This window comes from Phaethon aethereus (assembly GCF_964289735.1).
Source record: "Phaethon aethereus genome assembly, chromosome: 4".
Classification (NCBI taxonomy): Eukaryota; Metazoa; Chordata; class Aves; order Phaethontiformes; family Phaethontidae; genus Phaethon; species Phaethon aethereus.
In genome coordinates, this window is record NC_138578.1 from 2,698,360 (window position 1) to 2,724,211 (window position 25,852).

The 25,852-nt window shown below is 48.0% G+C and overlaps 1 protein-coding gene across 1 annotated transcript in view; it reads left to right on the forward strand.

Moving 5' to 3' along the window:
• Positions 1-23,833, forward strand: part of SEPTIN11 (septin 11) — a gene marked incomplete at both ends in the record, with an annotated part of 48,561 nt that extends 24,728 nt beyond the window's left edge. Inside the window, 8 exons of the mRNA XM_081998726.1 lie at positions 4,720-4,834; positions 8,560-8,755; positions 11,268-11,454; positions 13,752-13,913; positions 15,565-15,661; positions 17,447-17,615; positions 22,454-22,586; positions 23,642-23,833. Coding sequence (XP_081854852.1) covers positions 4,720-4,834; positions 8,560-8,755; positions 11,268-11,454; positions 13,752-13,913; positions 15,565-15,661; positions 17,447-17,615; positions 22,454-22,586; positions 23,642-23,833 — 1,251 coding nt within the window. The remainder of the gene's footprint in view (positions 1-4,719; positions 4,835-8,559; positions 8,756-11,267; positions 11,455-13,751; positions 13,914-15,564; positions 15,662-17,446; positions 17,616-22,453; positions 22,587-23,641) is intronic.
• Between the last annotated feature and the right edge of the window lie 2,019 nt (positions 23,834-25,852).

The window sequence follows — 25,852 nt, forward strand, 5'->3', positions numbered from 1 at the left end:
CCACCAGAAGCTATCTATGAAGAAAACCAGATCTGAGGTAGACTTGACAGGATTCTGAGATTGCAAACTTTTTCGTGGCTTTTTGCGACACGTTTTTTTCCCCTTAAAATTAAGAGTGCTAGGATGTGGGGTCCTGGCAGTTAATTTCTTGATAGTGATGGTACGTAGTAGACGCCCTGCCTCTGGAGGCCTGCCTCTGCTTTACTTACCCCTTCCCATACCCTGCTAGAGTTAAACTCAGCAGCTGTGATAACAGTGTCTGAAGGTTGTTGTTGACCCAAGAAATAGCAACTGTGGATGCCTTGTAGGTCACTCTGCAAAGAAAAGTGAAGTGATCAGCATCTTTCCCAATAAACAAGCATGTATTTGTTTGTGTTACTCTGTAGTCCTCGTCGGGGTTAGCATACAGCTTGGGAGGTTTGGAATTGCTTCCTGCTCGCGCAGATAGTATGTGAAGAGGGAGGGACGATTCGCTCTATAACGCGGGGTTCAGTAAAGGAGTCATGGCTGTGTCTTATGAGTTTAAAAATAAAGACTACTCTTGAGATGTCTTAAGTGTTCTGACATCTGAGAACTTCCAGACACCCAAGCCTAGCAGAGTAGTATCTGCTCCAAATTGGCCGATATCTATAGAAGTCGGTGGAGCTGCAGTTTTACCCATGATGATCTTGTCCATAGCTCCTGAAGCTGCAAGCAAGGATGGCGCTTGGCAAACAGTTATTCTTTTAGCTTGCTTGTAAGAGGTCAGCACTTCCCGATACAGCGACTTGTCTGTGTGTTAATAAGGCATCTCTTAGGGCTGTGTCGCTGTGACAGCTGAGGAGTTGTTTTAGCCCAGGAGTGTATTGAGGTGCGGTATTGGGGAACAAGAGGAGTTGTGCTTAGCTCAAAGGCATGATGAGCTCTGTTCATCTTCCAAGGGAAAATGTGGAATACGCGTGGGAAGAAGCCAGTGAGGCAGGGTGATGATAGGCCTTTCTGCTCGGGGTGAAGTGCCTGGGCAGCCCTGGTGCCGCCTTCTGGACGAGGAGCCCTGTGGCAGGAGGAATAAATCAATGCTTGTAGCATTGCTCCCCGCGGCTTGCTGGGTGCACGTGGGGGCTCTGGGCTTGTCTCTGTGGGGCAGGAGCCCTGGCCTGTGTAAGCCTTTGACTACTGTTCAGCTGGAGGCACCCAGTTCACAGTGGGATGACTTGCCTGAGATCAAAACGCAGCCTGCTGACTCTTTTCAGGAGCCTCTCGCAGCCAGAGCAGCGTGGCCATCTGACTTAGCAGCCCGTTATTTTTAAACACTTCTGTTTTGCCAGACTGAATGTGAGAATCGCTTGCCTGTTCTGCTACTGATATGCTGAGCAATCATGCTTGTTGCTCTCCAGCAGAGGCTTACTTTCCACGCGGATAAGACCTGAGCTACCGTTGTTTGTACTAGTTTCAATCCATGCACCCTCCTCAAGGCAGCCTGAGGGCCAAAGACTGAGCTAGTCAAGCCAGAACTTCAGGGTCCAATGCAATTGGGCTAACTGGTAAAATTGCCCATTGTGGTTTTGCTGATTGGCATCCTCGAGCAGACCTGTGGCTTGGCTACAGGGGCCACAGAGCCTTGGGGAAGGGGTGTCCTGCAGCTTCCAGCTTCTCTGCTGCAGGGAGAGCAGAGAAAGAGGGCAGGGGTTTTCTCCTTGTGTCAGGAGTAAGCTGGCCCCTTGAAGAGGGTAAAAGCAAGAGTGGAGGCCTGGCCGCAGTGGTGAGAGGTTATGCAGTGCGTGCGCCTCTCTTGAAGCCTTTTTCTCAAGGAGGAGCAGCCTGTGTCTCCCCCCAAAAAGTGTCGGCTCTCCAAGTCCATCTGCAAGCAATGGAGCTGGCTGTTACGTCGCACGACGCTTTCGTTTGTGTGTGGAGGGACGTACTTAGAAACTCCAATCCCTTTGGGTCTCCTGCCTTGTCCAAAATGCGTATTTCTGATACTTCTGTAGAAACACATGTATTTTCTGTATCCAGTCAGTGAGATGTGCTGCATCCTGGGAAGTACTGAGGGAGGTGGAGATGCATTTCATCTCTGCCCATGCCTTGGGCCTCTGGGCTTTTTGTAAGTGTTTTGGGCAGATGTCAGACTACGCTTCTGTCTCCTGTTATGCAGTACAGCTTGTGAAAAATACTTGGCATTTAAAAGCGTAGAGATAATTTTTGTTTTTTCCACTGTTGATGTTTGCCACTTGCAGGGAAAAAAAAGAAAGGGGAGGGAACTAAATCAAAGAAAGTACGCAGCAAAAAATAACTGTCACAGATGTGAGGGATGAGTCTAACGCCAGTTCCTGCTGAATAACTGATGATGAGGCAGTACTTGCTTTCCCAAAATATATCAGGGAAAGACATGTTGGTGCTGTGCTGAGAGATTTTAAACACACACCGCTTTCTGTGAAGCCTGTGAGTCATGGGCACCTACTGCTTTCTGGATCTGCTCCGAGCTCCCTTCACTTTATCAGAAACCCAAGCCCACCGGTGTTTTAAAAATACTAATGTTACAAACATTTCATGTAGCCTGTTCAGGTCATGCATAAATCCCAGGGTCTCCTTCCCTTGCCCCTTCCATTGCCCGGGGCTTTTCCAGGAAAATCACTGTTGTGGGTAAATGAGGTGATGGTCTGTTTTGGGTTGGGTTTTTTCCCCAAGCCTGAGTGAACGAGGTGGCATCTCTTAATCCCCTAAGCTTCTGTGTTACGGCACTGGTGAAGAGCGGTCTGGTATATGGAAGGATGGAGGTATCATTGTGAAGCCTTCAGACAAGCCTCATTCAGATGTTGAGAGAAGAAGGCTTAGGTATCTAGTACTGCTGTCAAGCTGCGCATGCCAGCATGGTAATTTGCTCCTTTGTGTTGTATGCTGATGGCACAGACTTAGACTATTTTGACTTTGAGATGTTGCCTTTGCTAGCAAATTTCTGTTGCTTTGGTTTTTTTTCTTCTTTAAGTCTGAGTAGTATTTTCATCAGCACTGGGCCCTGATGAAGCTTATTACTTTGTGCAATTGATGGCTGGTCTGTATGTTTTGAGGAGGGAAGTGGAGATGCTCAGCAATTGTGCAGGGTGTGGGAAGTCGTCTTCCGCTTTTGATTCTTAGTTTAGCAACCGAAGAGTGTGGGGTTTTTTTTTTGCCATGTCTGGTCCAAAGCCCACTGATTTTGCGGAAAAAAAGCTGGGGCTTCCAGCATCGTTAAATCAGACTGAGGCTGCCTGCAACTGTAGCTTAGCTCAACAGTATGGCCTCTGTGGAGTGACTGTGCTGGAAATGTTTGGATTTGGAGAAAAGTTAGTATCTTAACTTAAGGACAACAAACATTTGGAGAAAAAACAAAAAAAATCCTCCAACCTAGTAGACATAGAGCAGCTCTGCTTTTATTTCGCCTAAGGTTTATCTGTGCTCAGGATATCGGCATAACTACGATATGTGGGGGAAGAGATGACTGGGCTGGCTTCTTTTTCCAAGCTTCTCTGTGAATTACTGCATAGCTGTTGTAGAAAAATCCTAAAGATAATCTCGAAGTTCTTTCAAACCTCCCTTCTTTGAGGTCTGTGGTGCCCCATCGCTGTCCACGGAAGGTACTTGCGGTGTCTGATATTCTCAGCTCTGGCCCCCCGGGCAGCCTGGAGAAGGAGAGCAGGTCACAAGGGGGGTGACTTGCTCCTCTGAGGTGTCTGGCCGGCTTTTTCTTCCTCCTGACGACACAAAGGGGCAGCACGGTGGGCTTTTGTACGTCATGCAGGAAACACCGGGAGCGGTGCCCTGCTTTCTCACCTCGTGCCGGATGAGGTTATTTATAAACCAAGGCATCCACAGAGCAGCATGCAATGCTTGGGGTTCTTTTTCTCCCCTTCTGCTCAAGGCCTGTAAAAGCTGGGAAGAGATTTAGCTGGCTTTGGAGGCGGTGATGCCATCTAACCTATGTCCTGCTGTGACCATACTGAAGGGTTGCAGCAAAAGTACAAGAGTGTCGTGTTTCCCATGTGCTACTGGGAGGGTAGAGCAAGTCTGAGAGCGTTCCTCTTTCCCTTTGGCAAACTGAGCCAAGGGGAGCACGAGTTTGGTTCTCTGCTTGCCTGCAAGGGTTTCTATCAGGAACAGATTTTGGAGTTGCGGCCAGGACCACGTCACAGCCTGTGTCACTCTTCTGTTTGTCAGAGCTGGCTTCACTGGGTGGTTTGGTGAAGCTCCCATGCTGCTGGGGGAGTCTTCAAAGGGGAGGTTGGCTTGTTTCTGCCGTGGAGCTGTACAGCGAACACGGAGCAGGCAGACTTAGCTGCTTCACCGATTAAACAGGAGTTGGTCTGCTCAAAGCTATGACTGTGTTTTACTGCGTACCTTCCAGGCGTCTGCCTAAATAATTTTTGGGTAACCCTAGGGATATGTGGTGCTGAGGCCTCGGAAGCGATGTTTGGGTGTTGCAAATTGGTACAGAATCATGGCTTATTAGTCGCAAGCATGGAAAAACAGTCTGGTGGTATTTGCGTGCCATGGCATTGGGGACACTTTAGCTCCCGAGCCCCACAGCGGAAAGCTGGATAGAAGTAAAAGGTGACCTCATGTGGGAGGTAGACCCAAGACAGAAAGATCCTGTGTGCCAAAAACTCCTGTGTTGTTATACAGTTCTGGCGGGACTAGGCTCAGCCTTCTTCCCTGACAGGGGTGTCGCAACCCTGTTAAATGCCTTTCTTCTTGGTGTTACAGAGCGATGACCTTAGGAACCTGTCCCTCTCCGGCCACGTGGGCTTCGACAGCCTCCCTGATCAGCTGGTCAACAAGTCAACATCGCAGGGCTTCTGCTTCAACATCCTCTGTGTGGGTAAGTCATTCTGCGCCGCTGAGTGGTCAGCTCATGCCAAGGGGTGCACACGTATCCACCAGTTAGTCCCTTCCCCCTTCTGCAAAGGGTAAGACCTGAGCCAGCGGGGGCCCTAGTGGCAGGGAAGCGGCAGTTTCTTCCCAGAGCTTCTTCGGGGTAAAATCTAGTATCCTTCTTTTCCTTTTCCGTACTCCGTACCCTGAGTCTAAATGTGGAAATTTCTGCGTGTTAAAAATCTACCCTTTTGATGGTCTGGCAGTTCTGCTTTCCTCAAGGGCTGCCCATAAGGAAGCTGAGCTAACTTGGGAACTAAATGTATTTTTAAAAGGAATGTTAACTGAAATCTGCCTCTTTCTGGGTTGGGCACAGAGGCTGTTTCTCAATAAATTGCATTCCTTCCTTTCCAGGCTTTGCCTGCCTGTCTCGTTATATTCTTAGTTTCTCCGGTTGAAGACGATGCCATTTTTAGTCTCCCAATGATGTACTTGAGAACAAAGCCTGTCACCTGTTCTCTGCTGTATTTAATCTGTGTGCTGCAAGTCGGTTTTATAGCCTGAGTTACTGTGTTACTTTTCCCAAATTATTCAGAGGGTGAAATATGGGGAGGTAACTCCTCCTCTTGGCTATAGAGAGATACCTGCTGTCTTGGCACTCTGTGGACACTACGGAATTGGAAATCCATTGTTCAGCCCTAGGGAGCTGTGTGCCAAAACAGCTTTGACCTGTTGGCGGAGCTCTTCAAGGTGCCCCCAGAATGTGGTTTATGTAAAGTTGTCAAAAATGGAGGGTTTACTCTTAGTTTGGCAGAGCAGTCTACAAACATCATCTCTCCATTTGTTGTCCATGTAAGCACGTGAGAGGGAAATATTGTCCCTTCTAATTAGTTACATTAATTAGCTGGAAAAAAACACCACCCTTTGATTGTGACTTGTCTAAAGCAAGTTGAGGATTTCTGTCGGCAGTGCAGGGTGGGCCATCTGAAAAGAAATCTGGCGAACAAACTGGATGCCTCTATGTAGCTTTGCATATCAAAGAACGAGATAAGAGCGTAGTTGGACTTCTGCACGCTCAAGCTACCAGCTGTCACGTGATTCTCCTAGCAGCATGAAACCATTTGAAATTCAGCGGGGAACATCCCGACTCGCAGGCAGCTCTTTGATCAAAATGACATAAATTAATTGCCTTTTTCTGTTGCAGTGAATATTCCTCTGAGTGAATTGATACAGTTCCATTAAGATAGCAATTTCGCCCAACACTTTTCTCTTGTAAAATGTGTTCATCAACGAAACTAAAATTTCACCAAATTGCTGCAGTTGTCCAAGGAATAGAATCAAAAGAGAAAAAACTAAAAAACTACTTAATTGTGTTTTGAGGAAGGACACAACTGACTTTGGCATTGTAATGTGAGGCTTGTAATTGAGGTGCGCACAGATAAAGTGCTGCAAAGCCCATCTAGCACAGCATGCAGCAGCGTTGCATTCGCATCAGGAGACCACTAAAATACATAACTTGTGCGATGAACAGTCTGTGCCATCAGCTTAGGACTGATCTTTTCGTGTGGGTTGCGTTCTTTGGGCCTCAATTTTGAGCTGTAATGTCATGTATGCTTTCTGTCATGCCCCTCTTTCATTTGTTCATTCTTTTTTAAAAGCTTGCTTCATGTCTTGCAGCTTCCCAGGGTAGGAATGCTGTGACAAACATAGCTCTGAGTAATTATTTTACTGGGCTGTAAGTAGTCACTTACCTTCCTGAGCCTAGCATGAAAACGGTCAAAGTCAGTGCCAGGAAAATGAATTGTTGAGTATTACAGAGCAACAGGCAGTTGCTGAGTAGTGCTATTTATTTCTGTGGACACAAATACTATATGATTCTCTGAGGTCTTCATAGTGGGGGCTTTGCATATTTTGAGAGAGAGATTTTCATGCTGGGAGAGCTGTAGGCAGCCTAGAGAGATGCTTGAGGGCAATCCCAGATGCAGTCTCTCCTCTCCCACCTGATATTTTGTGTTGCTTTTCAATTATGTGCTTCTATTTAAGATTTTGGAGGGGGTTGAGAGGTTGGGAATGGGACCCCTGCACGAGCCTGACCTGCAGATGCCAGAGCTGCACGCTGCAGTCCGGGAGGTCTGTCCCAAATGCCAGCATCTCTTCATTTGGAGCAACTTCAGGATGTTACCTCAGCTCACAGCATGGGTAGCAGTAGCGGTTTGAGAGTGTAACTGCTAAGCAAACGCTTTTGACTTAAAAATGATATTTAGGCTAATGCTTTCATCCATTTTACTAATTGCACTGCGGATTAGTGAACCTGTAATAGTTATAAAAGTTGGTATTTATGCAGTGTGCTATTTTAGATTTTTTTAAAAAACTTTTTATTTATTTCTCTGTCTCAAGTTTTCATTGTCCAAGTTTAACTGTGGTTTCTTGTGCTTCTCTTGAAAAAGGAACAGAAACTGAGCTGAGGAAAAAAAAAAATTCAGAAAAAAATGTAGAAAATCTGAATTTGATTCCCAAGGAAGTACCCGAGTTGAGAGAATTTACAACGTGCTTCTGTAAAGAAATTTGTGTCAGGACTAGGACTTAGGCTACACTATTAAAAAGGGAATGAAGTCATGCTCGACTAACAACAGCTTCTTGCTGTCCTGAATACAGATGTCGCTTGCAAGGTGGGGAGGTTGGGGCTTTTCATGCCATCACGCAGGAGGGAGCCTGCATCACCGGTCAGGTCATACCGATGTAAAAACCACGCGCAACAGCTGAAGACCGCTGGAACCAAATGCTTTACGGGGAAGGCATGATTCTTTATTATCTCTCCCGCACTGCCAACATAGCAAGTCCAGTAACAGGGTTGTAGCAGCAGCGGGCATTTGCTGGTTCATCGTGGAAGGAGTCCTTTCCCTTCTCTGAGTAGGGGGGCTCACTCGGCAAATGTCTAAGTAACCGTTCTTAAAACTGTTGTGGCTCTATTTTTTTGAATTGGTTTGTCTGATTTTTTTCCCCTCCCTTCTTTCCAGTCTAGTACCTTTTCTTCGGGAAGTCTCATAAGCCTCAGCCCATGTTCTCCAATTCCTCCTTTTCCCGTGGGAAATGTTAACAACACAGTTACTGTAAAAGACCATGCCTCTGTATGTGTGAAATAAGCCCCTTTCCTTCCCCAAAATAATGAAAAATCCCTGAGGATCAGTGGTGCTTAGTATCTCTGGTCATCCCCCTTTCAGTGTCCTTGCCTGTGACTGTGGTGTACCTCCCCTGAAACCCAGCCCACAAATTTCTCTTGCTATTCCCAGCACAGCAGCCTAACTCTTCACTTGCAGGTGATGACTTTTAGCTCTGAAGGCATTTGGCTTATCTTGGTGTCTCTTGGGGTAGCAGCTTTTGCATGGCAGGGGTCATTTCAGATTCGCGTCCCCTGCGTGTGCTGCTTTGATCGGGCATGTCTGCAAGGTGTTCCACAGAGACCCAGGCGGTGTGATCTGTGGAGCAGTTTAGTCAGAGCCCAGCAGGAGAAGTCAGAGCTGCTGTCACCTCCCAATGTCCACAAAGTCCCCAGTTCCGTCCTGCGGGACTGTCTTGAAAGACATTCGTTCCTACAGAGATTATTTTGCTCAGTGATGTGCACGTAGCCTAATGCCACTGCTACGCAAGTGGAGTAATTCCTCGGCCTGGCGAATGTGCCTGAGAGTGAGGAGAAGCGATCGGACCCTACTAACCTTGCCTTTGTCTGCTCAGGTGAAACTGGCATCGGCAAGTCGACGTTGATGGACACTCTGTTCAATACCAAGTTTGAAAGTGAACCTGCGACGCACAACGAGCCTGGCGTGAGATTGAAAGCCAGGAGTTACGAGCTCCAGGAGAGTAATGTCCGTCTGAAGCTGACCATTGTCGACACAGTTGGATTTGGCGATCAAATTAACAAAGATGACAGGTAAATTTATTTCTGTCAGGTGAAGGAATCCTTGTGCTGGTGTGCTCAGAGGTCAGAAGGGCCTGACCCTGTGTGGGGAGTAGGTCCCTCATTGTTCCGGCATGTTGCCTGATCCAGCTGTGGCAGCTAGCATCGCTCGCCCTGTGAGGCAGGTAGAAGTGATGAGAAACTGAAGTGAAGAACTAGCAGATCAATCAGGCTACAGAACTAAAACTGTGTTTCTGTCCTCCCTGTTTCTGTGCAGCTTAGTTGAAGTCTCTGCTTGAGACGAACCATGTAAATATTTGGAAGTATGAGTTCAAATTGCAGTTACGTAGCATTTTTAGGGAGCTGGAGCTCAGATCATAGTTCCTGTTCACACCATCCTGCAGTCTTCAAGTTGAAGTGGGTTTTCGCTTCAACGTTGTACCTAGGTGCTGATTTTCATGTTGCGTGCCTGAAGTAAATATTCTGGGCCGCCTACGCCGTCCCTTGTGTCCATCCATATGGACTTGTGCTGTAGTGTTAAAACTAGTCATTCTGACCATGGCTAATGCATTAATTAGCGTGTTTCCTATATCTTAGAGCCACACGTTCCCCATTGCAGTAATCCCGGCTCCCTCTGGAGGGTTGTTAGTGATCCTTTTCTCCGCACCTTGCCAAGCCAGTGGCACGCTGGCCGGCGCTGTGGGCGCTGACCAAAAGCCATTAGGGCTCTAGGCAGATAAGGCAGCGTAAGCTCTTTGAAAACGTAAGCCTAACATCAAAGTTTCCGCCAGGATCCCCATTAGCGTGGTGATAGAGGAGGTTCTGCCTCCTGTTTCTTAAGGCAAACTGTAGATTTTTAAAAAAGGTTTTACAATGCTTTGTTTCTGTAATGCTGCCTTTCTGCTTGACCTGACGCCAAAATGCAACTGTTGCCCCTGCTTTGCTGCTCCCGCTCCTGGCTAGCGCTATAGAATCAATAACGGTGAGGGGCACGTGCTGGCTGGATGGAGAACTCTGCATGTCGGACGCTGCCATATGCTCTCAGGCGAGAACAAAAACCGCTCGGAGGAGGAGCAGGTGCTCGGAGCGGGGATGCTCTGCAGCTTGTTACTGCCGGGTCACTTTGCATTTGCTTCGTTCGGCAGCCAAGAAGAGCCGGCAGAACCGGTGGTGAAGGCCCCGCAGCTTCTCTCTTGGGCAGCTGGAGAGAGGGGCAGCAGCGCCCGGGGAGAGCTTTTGTCTTCCAGCTGTGTCCTGACACATATGGCTGCGGTGGGTGGGATTTTCTCTGTGCTAGTGGTTTGAGTCCTCCCAGTCCTTTTTCGCTCTGTGTTTTTACGGTGCTTTCTCCAATACCATCTCCCAATGTAAGGCCTTACTGCTTTCTTTGCAACATGTCTCTGTCTGAGGATTTGGGGGTCTCGTGGTCAGAGACAGAATTCACAAGAGCACAGAAACCAGAGCAGTAGTCACGTTACAAACGCACCTGGTGATATTGGTGAGACCCTTTGTGCCTACAAATTATCAAGCAGTGCTCAGTATTGTCTTATGGGTCTCTGGTGTCGGCAGCCCTCACGCAGCGCTGGCTGTCTCTTCCTGTAGCTGTCGCTTGGTAAATCAAGCAAGAGTCTGCTCTGCTTCACCAGGGGTTTTGAGCAACTGCTCCAACAGCTGCACCGGAATCTGGAGCAGAGAGTCCAGAGCAGAGCCTTGCTGGCTGCCTGTCAGAAGGGTGTTTCTGGAGGACCTGAAAACTCCCGATGGTTTGTTTCCTCCTTCCGACTGCTTTTGGGGGAAGGCTTTAACACTGCAGTGAATCCAGTGCTCAAGGCAGTGGCAGTGTTGGCTTGGTGCCTTGGTGTCAGTGGCCTCCTTCAAGAGCTTCCTTGGGCTGCAGGTCCTGAGGCTGCCCTTGGTGGAGGTAGGAACAAAATGAAAAGTTTCCTTTCCAGAAGCACAATCTTCAGTCAGATCAGGGCATGTTACACTGCACCAGCTTTTTTTTCTCCAACAAAACAATCCCCTCAAAGTACACAAACAGCGCAGTTGTCTCCTGAGCTTTACTTACAGGCTTCAATTCCTGAAAAGTTTCAATTATTCCCTTGTGAATCTCCCTTCCCTCTTTTAAGATCACGAGCAAGCTTTTGGACAAGCTAGGGTAGGTGGCAGTTTCATGTTCAAATTTTCTTGTATTGGATAATTCCCAGTGACACAGGCGGAGCAGAAGCTCAGACTTGAATTGGAGAGACTGCATAATACGTTCTTTCTCGGGGTAGCAGTTTCATGTGGCTTCCACACACCTAAAGTCTGGGGTTTCTGCCACTTTATCTTGCTAATATGTCCATAATACTCTCCTGGCGCCCCAGGTGGAAACACACACTTGCTGAAGAGGGACCGTAGGTTGGGAGGGAAGGGTCCTAAGAGCAGCGCTTGTCCCGTAATGTAGAGAGCGCCCGTTGAAGCTTTCTTAGTGTCGATCGGTGAGCTGTGTTGTCCCAGCAGCCAATGCCCTGTTTTTTCTCTGTGCCATGTTTTATCTCCTCAGCTACAAGCCTATAGTAGAATACATCGATGCACAGTTTGAAGCCTACTTGCAAGAAGAGCTGAAGATCAAACGGTCCCTATTCAACTACCACGACACCAGAATTCATGCCTGCCTCTATTTCATTGCGCCAACTGGACACTCATTGAAGTCCCTAGACTTGGTCACCATGAAGAAGCTCGACAGTAAGGTACTTGCTGCTCATGTGATGACCCTCTCGTGGCCCTACCAGTGCTTTTATCATCTCGTCGAGGATTTAGTTAAACCTGCTCAGAAGAATGCTGTCTGTGTTTAGTAGCAGAGAATTGCAGAGGTGCTGTGTGAAAATTTCAGTAAGTTGGGCTAGCTGCTAGAATGGGTCGTTATTCACTGGTTCATATGCTGCAGGGATTTATTAAGAGTTTGGGCTCCTACCCTCTTCCAGTCCCATCTCGGGTTAGGAAACTTTGCCGCTTGCTCCCCAGCTGTGCTATCAAGTTAGCAGTCTGAGAGCAGGAAACCGTGTTTACGAGGACGGGTTAGACCGTCCGTCCTTGGACAGTCAGAGTGGTGGTCAAAAAGACCACTGTTCTTTTTGCTTTGCAAAAGCTTGTTAACGCAGCCAAGTTCAGTGACAGGTTTGTTTACAACTGAAAGATCAGTTGGCTGTTGAAAGAGAGAGAAAAGCGTGTTTTCTCTTTAAATCCAGAAATCAGGACGAGAGGTTGAAGTTGAACTCTGCTAATTCTAGCACTTCAAGACAAGATTGCCATCTCTGTTTCACTATGTCCAACAGATTAATTAGGTTTTGGTACAGGACCTGATTTGGTAAGTGTGTATGAGATGAGAAGCACATCTAAAACACTTCAGATCATTTTACTAATCAATGAAAAACAAATCAAAATGCTGTGTCTGCATGCTCTCACTGCATCCAGCTAGACACAAACAGTGATTTGATCTTCTATGGCAAATGTAGTGTTATTCTAACCATGATCTGATAAACAAGAAGAATCTGAACAAATAACGTTACTCGGCATGTGCTTTTTCGGTTACCTTCCTAGCAAGGGTAATTCTCCTAGCAAGCATGGGAACCGAGCTTATTTGAACCACATTGTTGTATTAGATACTTGCAAGAAGATTTCACGTCTCTTCTCTTAGGGAAAGTAACCAAGGTACAACTGTAAAACCCGAGTATTTAAACTGAGCTTTCATTGTGCTGCTTTATGTCACAATTAAGCAATGTATATCAGTCCACTTTGCGCCTTTGGCTCATTGGATCCTGATTCTGCAGAAGATCAATGATGAGAATTGGTTCTTTACTTCCTGTAGTGACCTATCGATTGGGTTTCATGCAGTGATGGAGAAAGATCCCTGCTCTATTCAACTTAAAATAGAGTTATGGGGATTTACCCAAAGTGAGCTAATTGGCATTCATGTTCTGTCTTTTGGCCAAGGGGGATTTAGTAACTCCAGGCCATCCTCTGAACAGAATTAAGCAATGTAATATAAGAGGATTTTGAAGTACTGTAGCTAAAACCCCTTCATATAGGTCAATATCAACATCTTCCTCACTACAATTTATGTCTGCTCTTGCACGGAAAAGCAAGTCCTGCAATATGAAAAGCAGAAACACCCATCTGGAGGGAGGAGAAAGGGAAAGAGAGCAGGATTCCTCCTCCTAATGCGTTCTTGACCTCTCTCCCAGCAAAGCAGATGCTTGTGCGTGCTCGCTGTGCATCGATCCCTTCGGCTACGCTGAGGGTACAATGCAATCTCCCCTCGGCTCCTTAGACACTGTTGCCGTTTGCCATCCTGCTGCCGGTGTTGCAAACAGCCTGTCTAGGGAGGAAAGTCAGTAACTTACCTGCCATTTTTGTGTTAAGCCCATCACGCGTTTCTTTTGGATGATTGTCTTGGAGGGGATAAATCAACTCCGGTCCCACAGTACAGCGGTGTCCGGGAGCAGGTGAGGGTGCGCAGGTGGAGGAAGCGTGCCTGTGTTACCGCCAGCCCCCGCCCTGTGCGTAGCGAGGTTGGATATGGACCACGCACTTCCACCTCCGGTGGGGTAATAGCAGCGCTGCTGCCCACCCGGCTGTCCCGATAACAGCGCCTGAGCAAACGCCCACGAGAGGCTAATGTCTGAGCCTGCCGCTTGCAGTAATCCAGCCTGCTGCGGTGTAAAGAAGTGCCTAGATGGTAATTTCCTTTTTTTGGATCAGCTTGTAAAATCTATGACAGCATTTCCTGTCCAGCCAATTTGGATGAGGAAGGGAATATGACAGGATAGGAAATAGCATGTTGCCAAATTGTATTTGACTTCTTTGTAAGACCATCATCACTGCTGCCTGAAAAGCCTGTCTAAGGCAGTGGTGCTGTCAGCAGGAGCCCCGGGGAAGGTCTTCTGCTGGGGGGGCCGTTGCTGTGGGATGCACGCTGCTCTCGGTCCTCTCCCGGTGACGCAATGTGCGCAGTCCCCTATGTGGAGGTGCGGTCTTTGTTTTGCAGGTGAACATCATCCCCATCATTGCCAAGGCTGACACCATTGCAAAAAACGAGTTGCACAAGTTCAAGAGCAAAATCATGAGTGAGCTCGTCAGCAACGGCGTCCAGATCTATCAGTTCCCGACAGATGAAGAGACAGTGGCCGAGATAAACGCCACGATGAGTGTATGTTTTTTTGGGGGGCTTTGCTTGCCTTGGTTTATCTGGGCCCATCCTTGATGGTAGGGCCTGTTTAAAGCCAGAAGAAACATGGTACAAACTGCAGTCTAAGCACAGATACCAGGCTGGCGAGAGGCTTTCGGAGATGGAGGTACCTGTCACACGTGGGCTGCCTTTGTCTGACAAATGATTGTGCTCAGAGTATTTTTTCATATCCTTCCCCTGTTGCAGTATTCCCATCTCGGGAAAGGAAGAGGATGGGAGGCAGGGCCCCGACGCGGTCAGGGCAAAGGGCTGGGGTTTGGGTTTCCTGTCCCAAACGACCACTTGCTGCTCAGTGGGGGGTGATTCACTTCTACCTTTGTTTCGCTTTCCGGTGAGAGCGGGGGTGCAGTCAATGGCGTTCCAGCTCTTGGTGGAGCCGGTGGCCGTCAGCGGCAAGGGTTCTGGCTTTCACCTCCTTTCCCTTTCCTCTAGCCATAGGGGTGGGATTTGAGGGCAAACAGGGCTGGGGTAGACCAAATGTTTTAGTGGGGTTTACAAAGGGAAACAACTGTTTCCCGTGCTCCTGACTTGGTGTGCGGGGGGAAAAACCTGAGCTCAGGGTTTCTGGCAGTGACGTGCATCACAGCAGTGCTGACAGGGCCCTTGGGTGGCTTTAGTGGGGCACGTAACACCCAAAAGGACGTGCCAAACCCAAAGCAAGTGCAAGACGAGGTTGAGTTACCTGCGTTTTTACAGGGAATGGAGGCATCAATATTAAGCCATTTCCTTGCAACTGGAAGGCTTCTATGTGGTTTCCCTGCACAACTGCTTGTAGATTGGCAATTGTCACATCCAGCTGGATATCAGTCTCCCTGCAAACCTCTGTATTGCCTCTTTTCCCTGTTTATATTGCGTTCTCAGCAGGGAGAAGCTGGCACAGAGAAGGATCGTGGCCCTCTCTGAGTGCAGTGTGTGTTTTGCCTTCCCCTGGTGTAGCCTGGCTGCTGGGAAACTCCTTTGCTAGTTAATCCCATCTCCTCTGCCGCTTGTCGGCTTCCCCTCCCACCCAGCCTGTGACCACAGCTCGGCCAACACGGCACCCGCTCTCCGAGCTTTTGCCCAGCCCTTTTGGATGCTGTTGAGGCAGGGAGAGCACTGCGGGCGTGGGCTGGCGGCAGAGGCGAGCTCCCTCCTGGCAGCAGCCACGCTTCTGGGAGTAGATCCCACATTGTCCCCACCACACCCGCGGAGAGACTGGGACGTAGCAGAGCTCGGTGATTAAGACGTGTCAGCCCAGGGCCAGGTCTACTCCGCTCTTCCCCTTGCTCACAGCTTTGCCCTTTTTAAGAGGAAGTATGAGCGGCTATTTCTCACAGCAGAAACCCCCGGAATGTTTAGCCTACCTTTCTTGGGAGGAGTCCTGCTCTGTCGTTACATGAAAAGTATGTATGTCTCTTGTATTTTTAGGACTTCAGAATTTTGGCCTTTAAGTCTGAGCAGGTTTCTCATGCAGATTGTCCCGTTGCTCTTACTAAAACAGCAGATGAATTGCAAAGGTGTTTAAGCAACTTAAATCTAGCACAGCTGCCACAGTAAACAGCTTTCTTCAGAAACAATCCCTGGCAAGGCAACAAAGGAAATCCCTAACCTCATTGTCCCTTTCCTTTTGTAGGTCCACCTTCCTTTCGCTGTAGTTGGCAGCACTGAAGAAGTGAAGATCGGCAATAAGATGGCAAAAGCCAGGCAGTACCCCTGGGGTGTTGTGCAGGGTATGTTGCCGAAAGCACAAAAAAGACTTTGTTGTCCTGTCTCTTTTTGATGAAAGATGCGTTGATCTCTGGATGGTCCTTACAAAAATCCGCCCTGAAAGCAAGATCACAGCTTTAGGATTTCCCCTAAAAATCAGGGCTTTGTAACCTAGATCTAGACACAGAGGGCTGGTGACGTCAACCTAGCCATTGGCGCTGGGGGAGAGCAGCGTAACGTTACTAGGAGATGTTAAATAACTAGCTCGAAAAATGAAAACTTGCCATTTTCTATTCCTTAACGCTTTTCTGACCGCAAAAATGCGTGAGCAATGGGGAGGCCTTGGGCAGCTGAGTGGTTCAGTTTGGACCTTGCACGCAAGCTCAAATGCAAACAAGTAGCTGGAGGATTTTCCAGGGAGGTCAGCAGGTGCTCTGCCCTCTCAGCTTGAAATGGGAGCAGAACTAAGTCCCCGCTGACTGCCTGGCATGTCTTGTCCTGGTATCCTAAACTGTGGACGTGCAGCTCAAGTGCGCAACACCCCATAAAGTCAACCAAAACCTCCTTCCTGTTGGAGAGCAGAGTTTGTCTAGGGCTGTGTTTGCAACCCAGGCTGTACTGAAGCTGCCAAAGATAGGGCTGGTGCTTGCTTTCCTGACCAGCATGGAGAAGTACAGGGTTGAGATGGTAGTGGTGGTCTGCTTGTGGGCTTCAGCCGTGTTGGAGAACGGCCCAGCAAGCTGCAGGAGAACATCCCCAGAGCAATTCTGCAAAACGCACCCGGTTTTTCTCAGTAATACAAGCTGCCCATGAAACAGCTTCAGACTTCAGCTGTGTACACCAGAGGATCATACTGAGAGTAACTCACAATTAATAAGGAAGTTGATGTATTTAGGAATTCTGGGGCTTGACACATACCTTGCTGGGTTCTTGCCACTCCTGGGAAGCTAGGACCAGAGTTTTTGCTGGGTACCAGAGAGACTTTGAAGATCTGGCCCTGAGCTGCCCCTTTGCAGAGACAGCTGCTGTGGTCTGAAAGGGAGCAGCTGGACTGCTTCACTGGGTCCCCAGAGGCATACTGCAGAGTTATCTCTTAGCAGCAGAGATGCCTGCTGCTTGCCATCACATCCTAAAGAGAGAACTTCTTCCACCCCTTGTCTTGAAGCGTACCCGAACTGTTTGCCCGCACTGAAGCGTGCAGCCCTCTGGCCGCAGGCCCTCCCCAGGCTGAACAGCTTGCTCGCCCAGGGGCTGACGGTGGCAGACCAGACTCTACCCTGAAAAGAAGTTGTTATGGGAAGCCATGTTAAACTCCGTTTGCGTGCTGCTTCCCTTCAGTGCCGGGAGCAGGGATTTAGGGCTCTTCAGTAAGGTTAGTTGGCTTGGAAAGGGTACAGCATCTCTGCCGGGGTCTTCTCATAACCTTTCCTTTCACTGCTGCTACAGACTGAGATGTTGTTGCCTGCCTGGGCCCCTGTCGGTGAGTAGGATTTGGAACGGGGATGTAGGAGTAGTAGGAATGGATGGTCACCTGGATGGTACAGAAAGGCACGGGGAGTCGACAGCTCTGTGATAGATTGGGCAAGAGAGATCTTTCAAATCTAGCAAAAGGCCTTGAACTGGTGCCCATATGGCATGGGACAGTTTCACCCCCAGTTCAGCAAGGCGTTTTGGTGCAGGCTGACTTGGACGTCTGCTTGTGTGCCTGAAGAACTCTCAAGCTTGCTAAATCAGGTCCAGAGAATGGGGGGGACCTGGTTCCTGGGTTTAACGTTCTCTCTGTGGGTGGTCTGGGGTTGTTTTTTCAGTTGAAAACGAAAATCACTGTGACTTTGTGAAGCTGCGGGAGATGCTGATCCGAGTGAACATGGAGGACTTGAGAGAGCAGACACATACCCGACACTACGAGCTGTACAGGCGCTGCAAACTTGAAGAGATGGGATTCAAGGACACAGATCCAGACAGCAAGCCTTTCAGGTAGGGAGGCGTAACTCAAGCCTTGTACAACCAGAGAGATTGGAGGTCTTGGGGATGCCAACGTTTGCAAGAACTGGGGAGGGAGTAGGCATGGTCACTTAGAGTAGCTGACATCTAAAGTGTGGCTAGGGAGGAAAACCTTGTGCAATGCAGTCCTGCTCTCACAGCCTAGGATTCGTACAGGAGAAGCACAAGAAAAGCTTGGGTGGCTGAGAAAGCCAATTCTCGCATTAACATACTGAAAACGTTTGCAACCCTGCAGCAGGGCCGTACAGGCTTTCTCGAGCCTGCAAAATGTCACCAGCGTGCTTGAAGGGGATCTGTTTTGAGGGCAGGATACGACCCACTTCAGATCAACCTGGATCTGTCTGCACCCTGTTGCTGAAGTTGTATCAGTTTTCTTTGTCATCTTCTCTGACCATGCCTTGCTCTGCCATGTCAAATATAAGCTGCTGGCCCTTGCTCACCAGTATGTGCCTTTTAGTCTATCTCCTACCTGTTATCTGTCAGCCAGTCCTAAAAAGCGTCAAAGGGATTATTTCCTAAATGCTCCTCGTGTCATTCGGTGTGGAGAGCAGTTACTTACTGCGCTCTCCAAACTGATTTTGCTGTCCACATTTCAAACGGTCCATTGCTGTACGTGGCCAAGAGGCTGCTATAACCGGGAGCTGGCGGTGAGGATTGTTGCCGTTTCCTGGTTTCTTTGTGTCCTCAGCATCACAGAAGGGGGCATGTTTTCGTAAGACGTGATGAGAGAGCTGGTGGTAGCATGCAGTCAGGGCTCGTAGATATGTCTGATTGGAAACGGCATCAGTTAGCTGTTCACATTGTTGACTTGTTGTTTTTTTCAAGCTGGAAAATCTTATTCTGTGGTTGGGAAGGTGATTTTTTTTTTTTTTTTTGCTTCACGGTTGCCCTTGCTTTCCTAAAACCTGTGAACTGTCCAGTGTTAAGTGAAGCTTATCCTTACCTTTCTACTGCAGATACTATGAGTTTCATGGAGGCTTGAGTGAATCTGTTGAATATCAAGTTTATCAGTTCAGAAATTCCTCCTGATGCTTTTTGCCCTTGGAGGAGGGCAGGTTTTGAGATGGTCAGGTGATACACTAGTATCCCTTTCCTCCACTGCAGACTCAACTGAGTTTTGCAGCCGACTTGCCCTGCTCTACGTCAGGGCCACATAAAAATGCTAGGCTTGAAAAATACAGCCGTGTCCGTACCGAGATGAAGGTGACTCGTGTGTTGAGGTCTAACTGGTTAACAAAAAGGAGCTGCTGGGATAAATGTTCTTGTTGACGCTCCTAGAACTTTTCCCAGCTGGTCCAAAGTGCACTGTGAAGAGGGTGCCATGGTCTGATGTTGAAGTTTGCATTATTACTGAAGACAGAGTTTATGCTGTTAGACAGCTTTGTTGGTCTGAAGCTGAAGTCATTAGCCAGGGACAACAGCTGTGTGAGAATTCTGGAGGGAGTGTTTGTTTTTCTCTTAATTTCCTGTTTCCCATTCCTCTCCAACTTCTCCCCAATAATTGCACCCACTGCCTATAGCAGCATCCCACGCTCCTCTCTGCCCCAGGGGACGGCAGTCAGAACTAAATGCGCATCGATGCGGGTTTATCCCCATAACAGGAGTGCATGTCAGGAGTTGGCGTGCCAATCCCCGAGACGGCGGCCATGCAGCTGGCTTGTGCCGGATAACCATGGAGATGGCTCATCTCTGATCCTCAACAGGGGAAAGCCAGAAGCTCTAGAGCAGAAGGCGAGCGGGGGCCTTGTGTTTGTGTTTCCAGAAAAAAAGACTTTGCTTGGCCTCACCTCCATGGTAAGGAAGCAAGGAGCATGGTCCAAGCATGGATCAAGGCTTGTGCTAGGACACTAAGTTTGTGTCAATTCCAGGTTTTATCTGTGACTTGCGAGGTTTATGCAGCTGCATTTCTTTTGCAGCACAGAAACTGTGCTGGAATCAGTCGAGCCCAGTTCTGTTACGAAGCCCAAGTGTGAAGCTTTACTGGATTTCCTTTCTGGAGAGCAACAGCTTAAGATGGGCTCAGCCCTTCCCTTTGAGGAATTTGAGGAATTTCCATTACTTCCTGTACACGAGGCCTCTTTTGACCAAGCTATAAGTAGAGAGGAAATGAAAACGTACAGAATTTCTCCATCTGGTACGTGCTAGTTGAGAACAGTTCGCTCTGGGTGCCTCCTCCCTCCAATAAACAAACAAAACCCATGATCCCGAGCTGTTTGGCTGAGGCTGATGTATATCTGAAATGAGGAAAACACTAGGTTTGGTTCTTTCTGTTCTTCCTTCTGAGACCAGGGATCAAAAGCATGCCTTTCCTCGGGTCTGCGCCCTGGGAGCCGCAGGAACCGCCGCTCTTCAGCCGGTTTGCGTCAGCCAGGAGCAGGGACCCTTTCACAGAGCTCAGGGTGAGCAGGGCAAAAGACCCCAGCAAACCATTGGTGCTGTGTGGGTGCTTGTGCCAGCCGTGAAAAAGGGAAGCTGGCGACGAGACCCGCCTTGCTGGCGGAGCCCCCACCGCTTGTCCAAGCTGCAGGAGATCAGGAGGGAGCACCGGTGCCCCCGTAGGCATCTGCGCTGTGAAATGGGGTCCTCTGTTCCACAGAGGCCCTTCTGCTGTCCTCTGTCTGTTGTGGGCTGGTTTCTCTGCTGCTCTGATGAATTTTCTCAAAATACTTGGGGAAGAAGAATATTATTTGCAAGGGCATCATTCAGTGTGTGGGTGTGTGTTGGGGAATCGAGTTATTCTTGTAATCTAGGTTCATATGTTTGTATACTTAAAAAGCAAATTCCCTTGTCATCTTTGTCTGGGAGAAGCTGCAGGGTTCCCAGTTGGTTTGGACTGTTATTCCTTAGGGCGGCAAGTGTTGTTTTTCACATACAGCCTGAAGTTGCCAGGCCAGTTTCTCAGGGAACTTTGCTTCTCTGGAAGTCAGAGTCACTTGAGTAGAGATTTAAGCTTGCTAGCTTTAGGTTAGCAGTAGGTTTTTAAGACTGAAGCTGGGATTAGCATTGAAGCTGGGACAATTTCACAGTAAGCTCCTGCCAGCCTTTACCTCCTTGTCCATCGCCTGGCATCGTGTTTTTGGAAATGAGCTTTGCAAGAAATTGTTTGCGGTACAGGATACTGTTAGCAGCGTGCAGAGTTTTCCCTTTAGGTTCGTAAGGCTCTGCTGCTCCCTAGTATAATGTGTCACTAATTACAGATTCCATTTCTGCTCGCTGAGCAGTGAAGGCTAATCTGCCCTCAGGTTTTTTCTAGGCTCTAGCCAGACCTTTCAGAACAGTTTATGAATTTAAGTTTCAGTGTCCACAGTCAGAGGATTAAATACAAGACTGAATTTAAGGGAGTTTTTTGAGTCTCTTGGTCTCTATCCGCTATGATTGGCCTGGTTCTCGATTTAGTTAAGAATCGAAAGATGCCTCTTGCCTAGTTCTCCCATTAAAAGATTTTTGTCATTTTTAGAGTCGACATTTTTGCTTCACTGTGTGGGAAGCTGATCTGGTCAGATGGAATAGTGTGATTCCTCCCCGGTGGCCAGTACTGTGCAAGGGCAGCTCTGGGCATCCTGTCTGTGGAGTACTTTAGGAGGCAACTGAAGTACCCATTTATTAGCAGTGTAAAACCCAAGTCTTGGGCTTAATCTGTCAAATCTTGTTCCCCAGCTCAACCCCCCTCAACCCCCCCCCCCCCAAAAAAAAAAAAACCCCACACAAACAAAAAACACAAAAAAACCAACCAACCCACAACCCCAAACAACAAGGCCAAGCAACAAAAAAGCCCCCCAAAACCCCACCACGTGTTAAGGAAAGGCAAAAGCTTGGCTTTAACGGCATTAAGATGATCCACTAGCCCAGTGGTTAGTGTGTTCCTTAGGTGCATGGATGCAACGTATCTGTGTGATACTAGTGGAGTTTTCATTTTAAATGTGTATTCAAAAAAGCGTCTTGGGGGAAATAGTTATCATTCCCACACTATCATTATGGCTGAAATATCCAAATCCATTTAAGGAATAAAATGAAGAGGAATTTGGCCTCCAGAGTTCTTCAGAGGCTCTGAATCTCAGAGGTGCGTGGACAACATATTTTGCGTCCCAAATCTTTGCTGCGGTATCTCAGCGCTGGGGAAATAAAGGAATGCCAAGAAGTAGAGGGGGAATAAAGGAATGAAGGAATCCAGTAATGCGGTTATTTGGAGGAGGAACGCTGCTGCTCGTTCATAAAGGCTTAGCTTCTCGCTTGACAGCAAAAAGAGGAATAGAGATCTCCCAAGGTGGCTTTTTCCAAATAAAGCCACTGGTCTGAATCCATTAGCAATAAGTAGGGAAAATTAGTTTTGCTCTGTGTCAGTGTCATGCTTAATGAACTACATAAAGCCAGATTTTGCACTCTGATATCCCTGTGTCTGTTCCACAAATCTTGCACTTCAAATGAAGGTATTCAGGACAAACAGTGGGAGAAGGGAGGAGGTGTGACTCAAATAGATCACATGCCATGTAAGCATCAGAGGTTGCTGTCGAAGCTTATGTAGCGGCTGTTTATTTTCGAGGACAGTCGTCCTGCCTGCTGAGGGATTTACAGGATCCTGAACAGTGTGTTCATTTTTTCATTGCCAATTTGTCTCCCACTGCTGCCATCTAGCAAGCTAGGAATGGTTTTGGTGGAGGTGTTCGTGCCTCTGTGTAGTCAGGGACCTCTGATGATGTTTTGTGACAAGACAATGTGGTAAGATCACCAAAGGCTGGAAACTCGTGACTCTGCTTGAAACACAGCTCTGACTGGTTTGTGGTTTTTTTTTTTTTCCCTGTGTTCTTTAACAGTCTCCAAGAGACCTATGAAGCGAAGAGGAATGAATTCCTGGGCGAACTCCAGAAGAAGGAGGACGAAATGAGGCAGATGTTTGTCATGCGAGTGAAGGAGAAGGAAGCAGAGTTGAAGGAAGCGGAGAAAGATGTGAGTATATTGTAGCTCAGAGGACTGTGTGTGAGGGTTTAGGCTGGGGCTTTTCTGAGAGCCCTGGGAAGGTGACCATCCATATTCCAACATCAAGCTTGCAGAGGTGCTTGCTGTGCATAAACCGTCTCAAGAAGCAGATCTGAACTCAGTTCCCAGTCCCGCCATGGACTTGTGGTGTGACCCCATCACACGAGTCCTCTGCCGCTTTTCTGTGCCTGCAAAATGGTGCAGGAGTGTTCCCTGATTTTGGGCAGCTGGAGGAGGACTTATACCGTGGATCAAGTGGGAGGTACCACAGTGTGATGGGAACAGCGGCTGCAGCTACATACCCCACAGAAACGCCAGCGTTGCTGTGCTGTGCGAGTCCTCTCTGCTCGCTCACCTCTTCAGTCCCACCCAAAGGAGAGAGTAAGTTTGCTACTCAGAGTAATGTTGATTCGCAGTGGATTTTCAGCTCTGGCGCAGTCAGCGCTGCCCTTAAGCAGTCGCACCTTTCTGGAGATTTTCAGTAAGATGAGGCTTTCCCGGAGGGCAGTGAGTCCCGCTCAGCGTAGTTGTAGAGGGAGCTTTTTGAGAGATGCTCTATGGTGATGTGCTCGGTGTGTGTAGGTCGGCACTGATTACTGTGGGACAGAGAAAACGTAGATGTCCTGCTGGGGGAGGGAGCTGTTTCTGGGGCCTCACGGAGGCATGTGTACTTGTACAGAGAAGAGCCCCAGAGTGGGCTGAAGGGCCACCTTGTCTTGCTTTGCACAAGTATGGGAGCGTCCGCTAGGTACAAAGCAATGAGGGATGGAACATAGGGGCTTGGAAGTGTCCAGAGACCTGTCGTATTCATACAGCAACTTAAATTGTCACCACCTGTGTGTGCGTGTATGTGTTAATTGTGGGGCTTTTCTCACAAAGTCAGGCACGCCTGGGACAGGCCGGTGGCTTCTTATTAATGCAGTGAGGACTCTGTTACAGTGGAACCAATTCAGGCATCAATACCAATAATCGGGGTGAATTGTTCTTCTCTTCCTGTCCAATTCCTGTTGTCTCTGTCCCGGCAGCTTCACGAAAAGTTTGACCATCTAAAGAGGACTCACCAAGAAGAGAAGAAAAAAGTGGAAGACAAAAAGAAGGAACTCGAGGAAGAACTGAACAACTTTCAAAAGAAAAAGGCAGCAGCTCAGCTATTACAGTCACAGGCACAGCAGGCAGGTTCTCAACAAACCAAGAAAGACAAGGACAAGAAAAAGTAAGCGGATGTCACCCACGTCCTTTGTAGGGTTTATTACAGTTTGGGAGGTTGTTTTTTCTTTCTTGCTGCATGTCTGTATTTGCTTTTCCCCATTATCAGACTGGAAAGTGGGCTTTTATCAGCCTGATGAAATAAAATATTTTTTTTTCTAAAGGGTGGGCCAGGGACATTATCTTAATTCTTCTCTAGAAGAAAAACCTTCAAATTCTATGTTGAAGTCTGACTGGTATGGGAGAGCAATCGAGTGGTGGAGGTTTGACATGTGATCTGTCCAGCATCTTCTGGACCAGTTGGGATGTTCCGGACTCGGTTTTATCTGCTCGAGCCAAAATGATTAAGGGAGTCTCTACCCATCCTTTCTTTCACCCAAGAGTAGTCTCCAGTTCCCATTCCTTAAGGTTGTAGTTGTAAGTAGAAGTAGATTAGAAACCAAAACCACCACATTATTGTTATATGGGAAATGCTAGTGCCAAAAGTGAATACTCGGAAGCTTGCTTTAAAGACAAGAAGTTTTGGTTTTGTTGTTTTAAAAACCAAAGTACTCTGGTACCATAATTGCAGGTAAATGGTATTTGTGGTTGTATTGAGTTGATGTAATGAGCTAAGAAACCCATATCTCTTAGTGAAGACGATGGCACTGTTTTCTGCTATTTTATATTCGTATGCTAGGAGCATAATCCTATACGCTCCAGTACTCTGAGGTTGCAGCAACTCGGTAGGCAGCAAGTGTGTCTGTGGACAGAGTCTGTCCCGTGGTCAGTATTTGGAGGTGGGATTTTCAGATGCGCTGCCTTTGGACCTAAGTCTGCTTCCGTTGAAACTGGAGAAACGTTGCCATGGACCTGGGCTCAGGGTTAAGTCACTGCAGAGGTCCGCTGAAAACCTTGAGCTCTAGATGAATCCAAATTGTCGTTAACCTCCTTTTTTGCAGCCCGTGCTTGGAGATGGCCAGGTTTAGCTTGCAATTAGTGCAAGAGACCCGTATTTATTACATTATGCTGGCCAATTCACTGTGCTTTAAAAACCAGAACACAAGGTCCACTTACATGCCATACATACGGTGAAGCCAGACAAACCTTGCAGAGGTCAAGTAGACGGCACGTGGCTTGTTTGTGTAGCGCAGCGAGACGGGTTACTGGAACAGAGGCTGCTTTGAGGCCTTCTGTTGTAATTTCCATTCGCTTTTTCCATACCTAGTAAGGGGATACTCATGCAGGTATTTTCTGGGTCATCCATGGTAACAGTGCCGAGTTGATAACTGCCATCGGGAAAGCTGTGAAGATGGTAATGCAGCAAACTTCCCTGGGAAATGCTTCTTCAACCCACACACAAAAACAACAGTTCCACGCTTCTCTTAAAAGCCGATAGTGAAGGGATGTATTCCTTAAGAAACGCTGGCAGAGTAACCTACTTGATGAACACTAAGCTGCCTGTGTTGAAAGAATCCAAAATGCTAGTGGGGATGGGGTATAGACACTTTTGTCTCCCTTAAGCCAGGTCTGAGCTGTCTTACAGCGTGAGCCTATGAGTTTCTGTTGTATTGCTTATATACCAATATGTTTTTATGCTTTGAGAAGTTACGCTGACGCTCACTGCATGTCCCTTCTCTCTACTGCTGGCTCAGTGCCCGTCATTTGTTGCTTCTGCCCCTGGCTTCTCCCGGGAAGGTGGGGAGGGCCTAGGGCTAGTTCCTCAGCTGATGGAAATTGATGTAGCTCCTATGGAGCTGTGCTGCTTTATGCTAACTGAGAACCTGCCCTTCGGCACCCGCTGAAATACGTAGAGCGCTTGTGTGCTGCATGCTCTGCTTGGGTAAAGAAATCGTTACGAACTGATCGGTGTTGTGCTGAACTGGATCAGTGTCGGCAGCTAACGTCCAGGCACGCTGAAATACCGTTCTGCGACGATGTCTGTAAATGGCATAGGCTGAAACACCGGTCTTCTCTCAAGTGAGAATTTAATCATGATGACCTGTTTCCTAGAAAGAATAGAAAATTTTGGAGACCCCTTTCCCTATCTC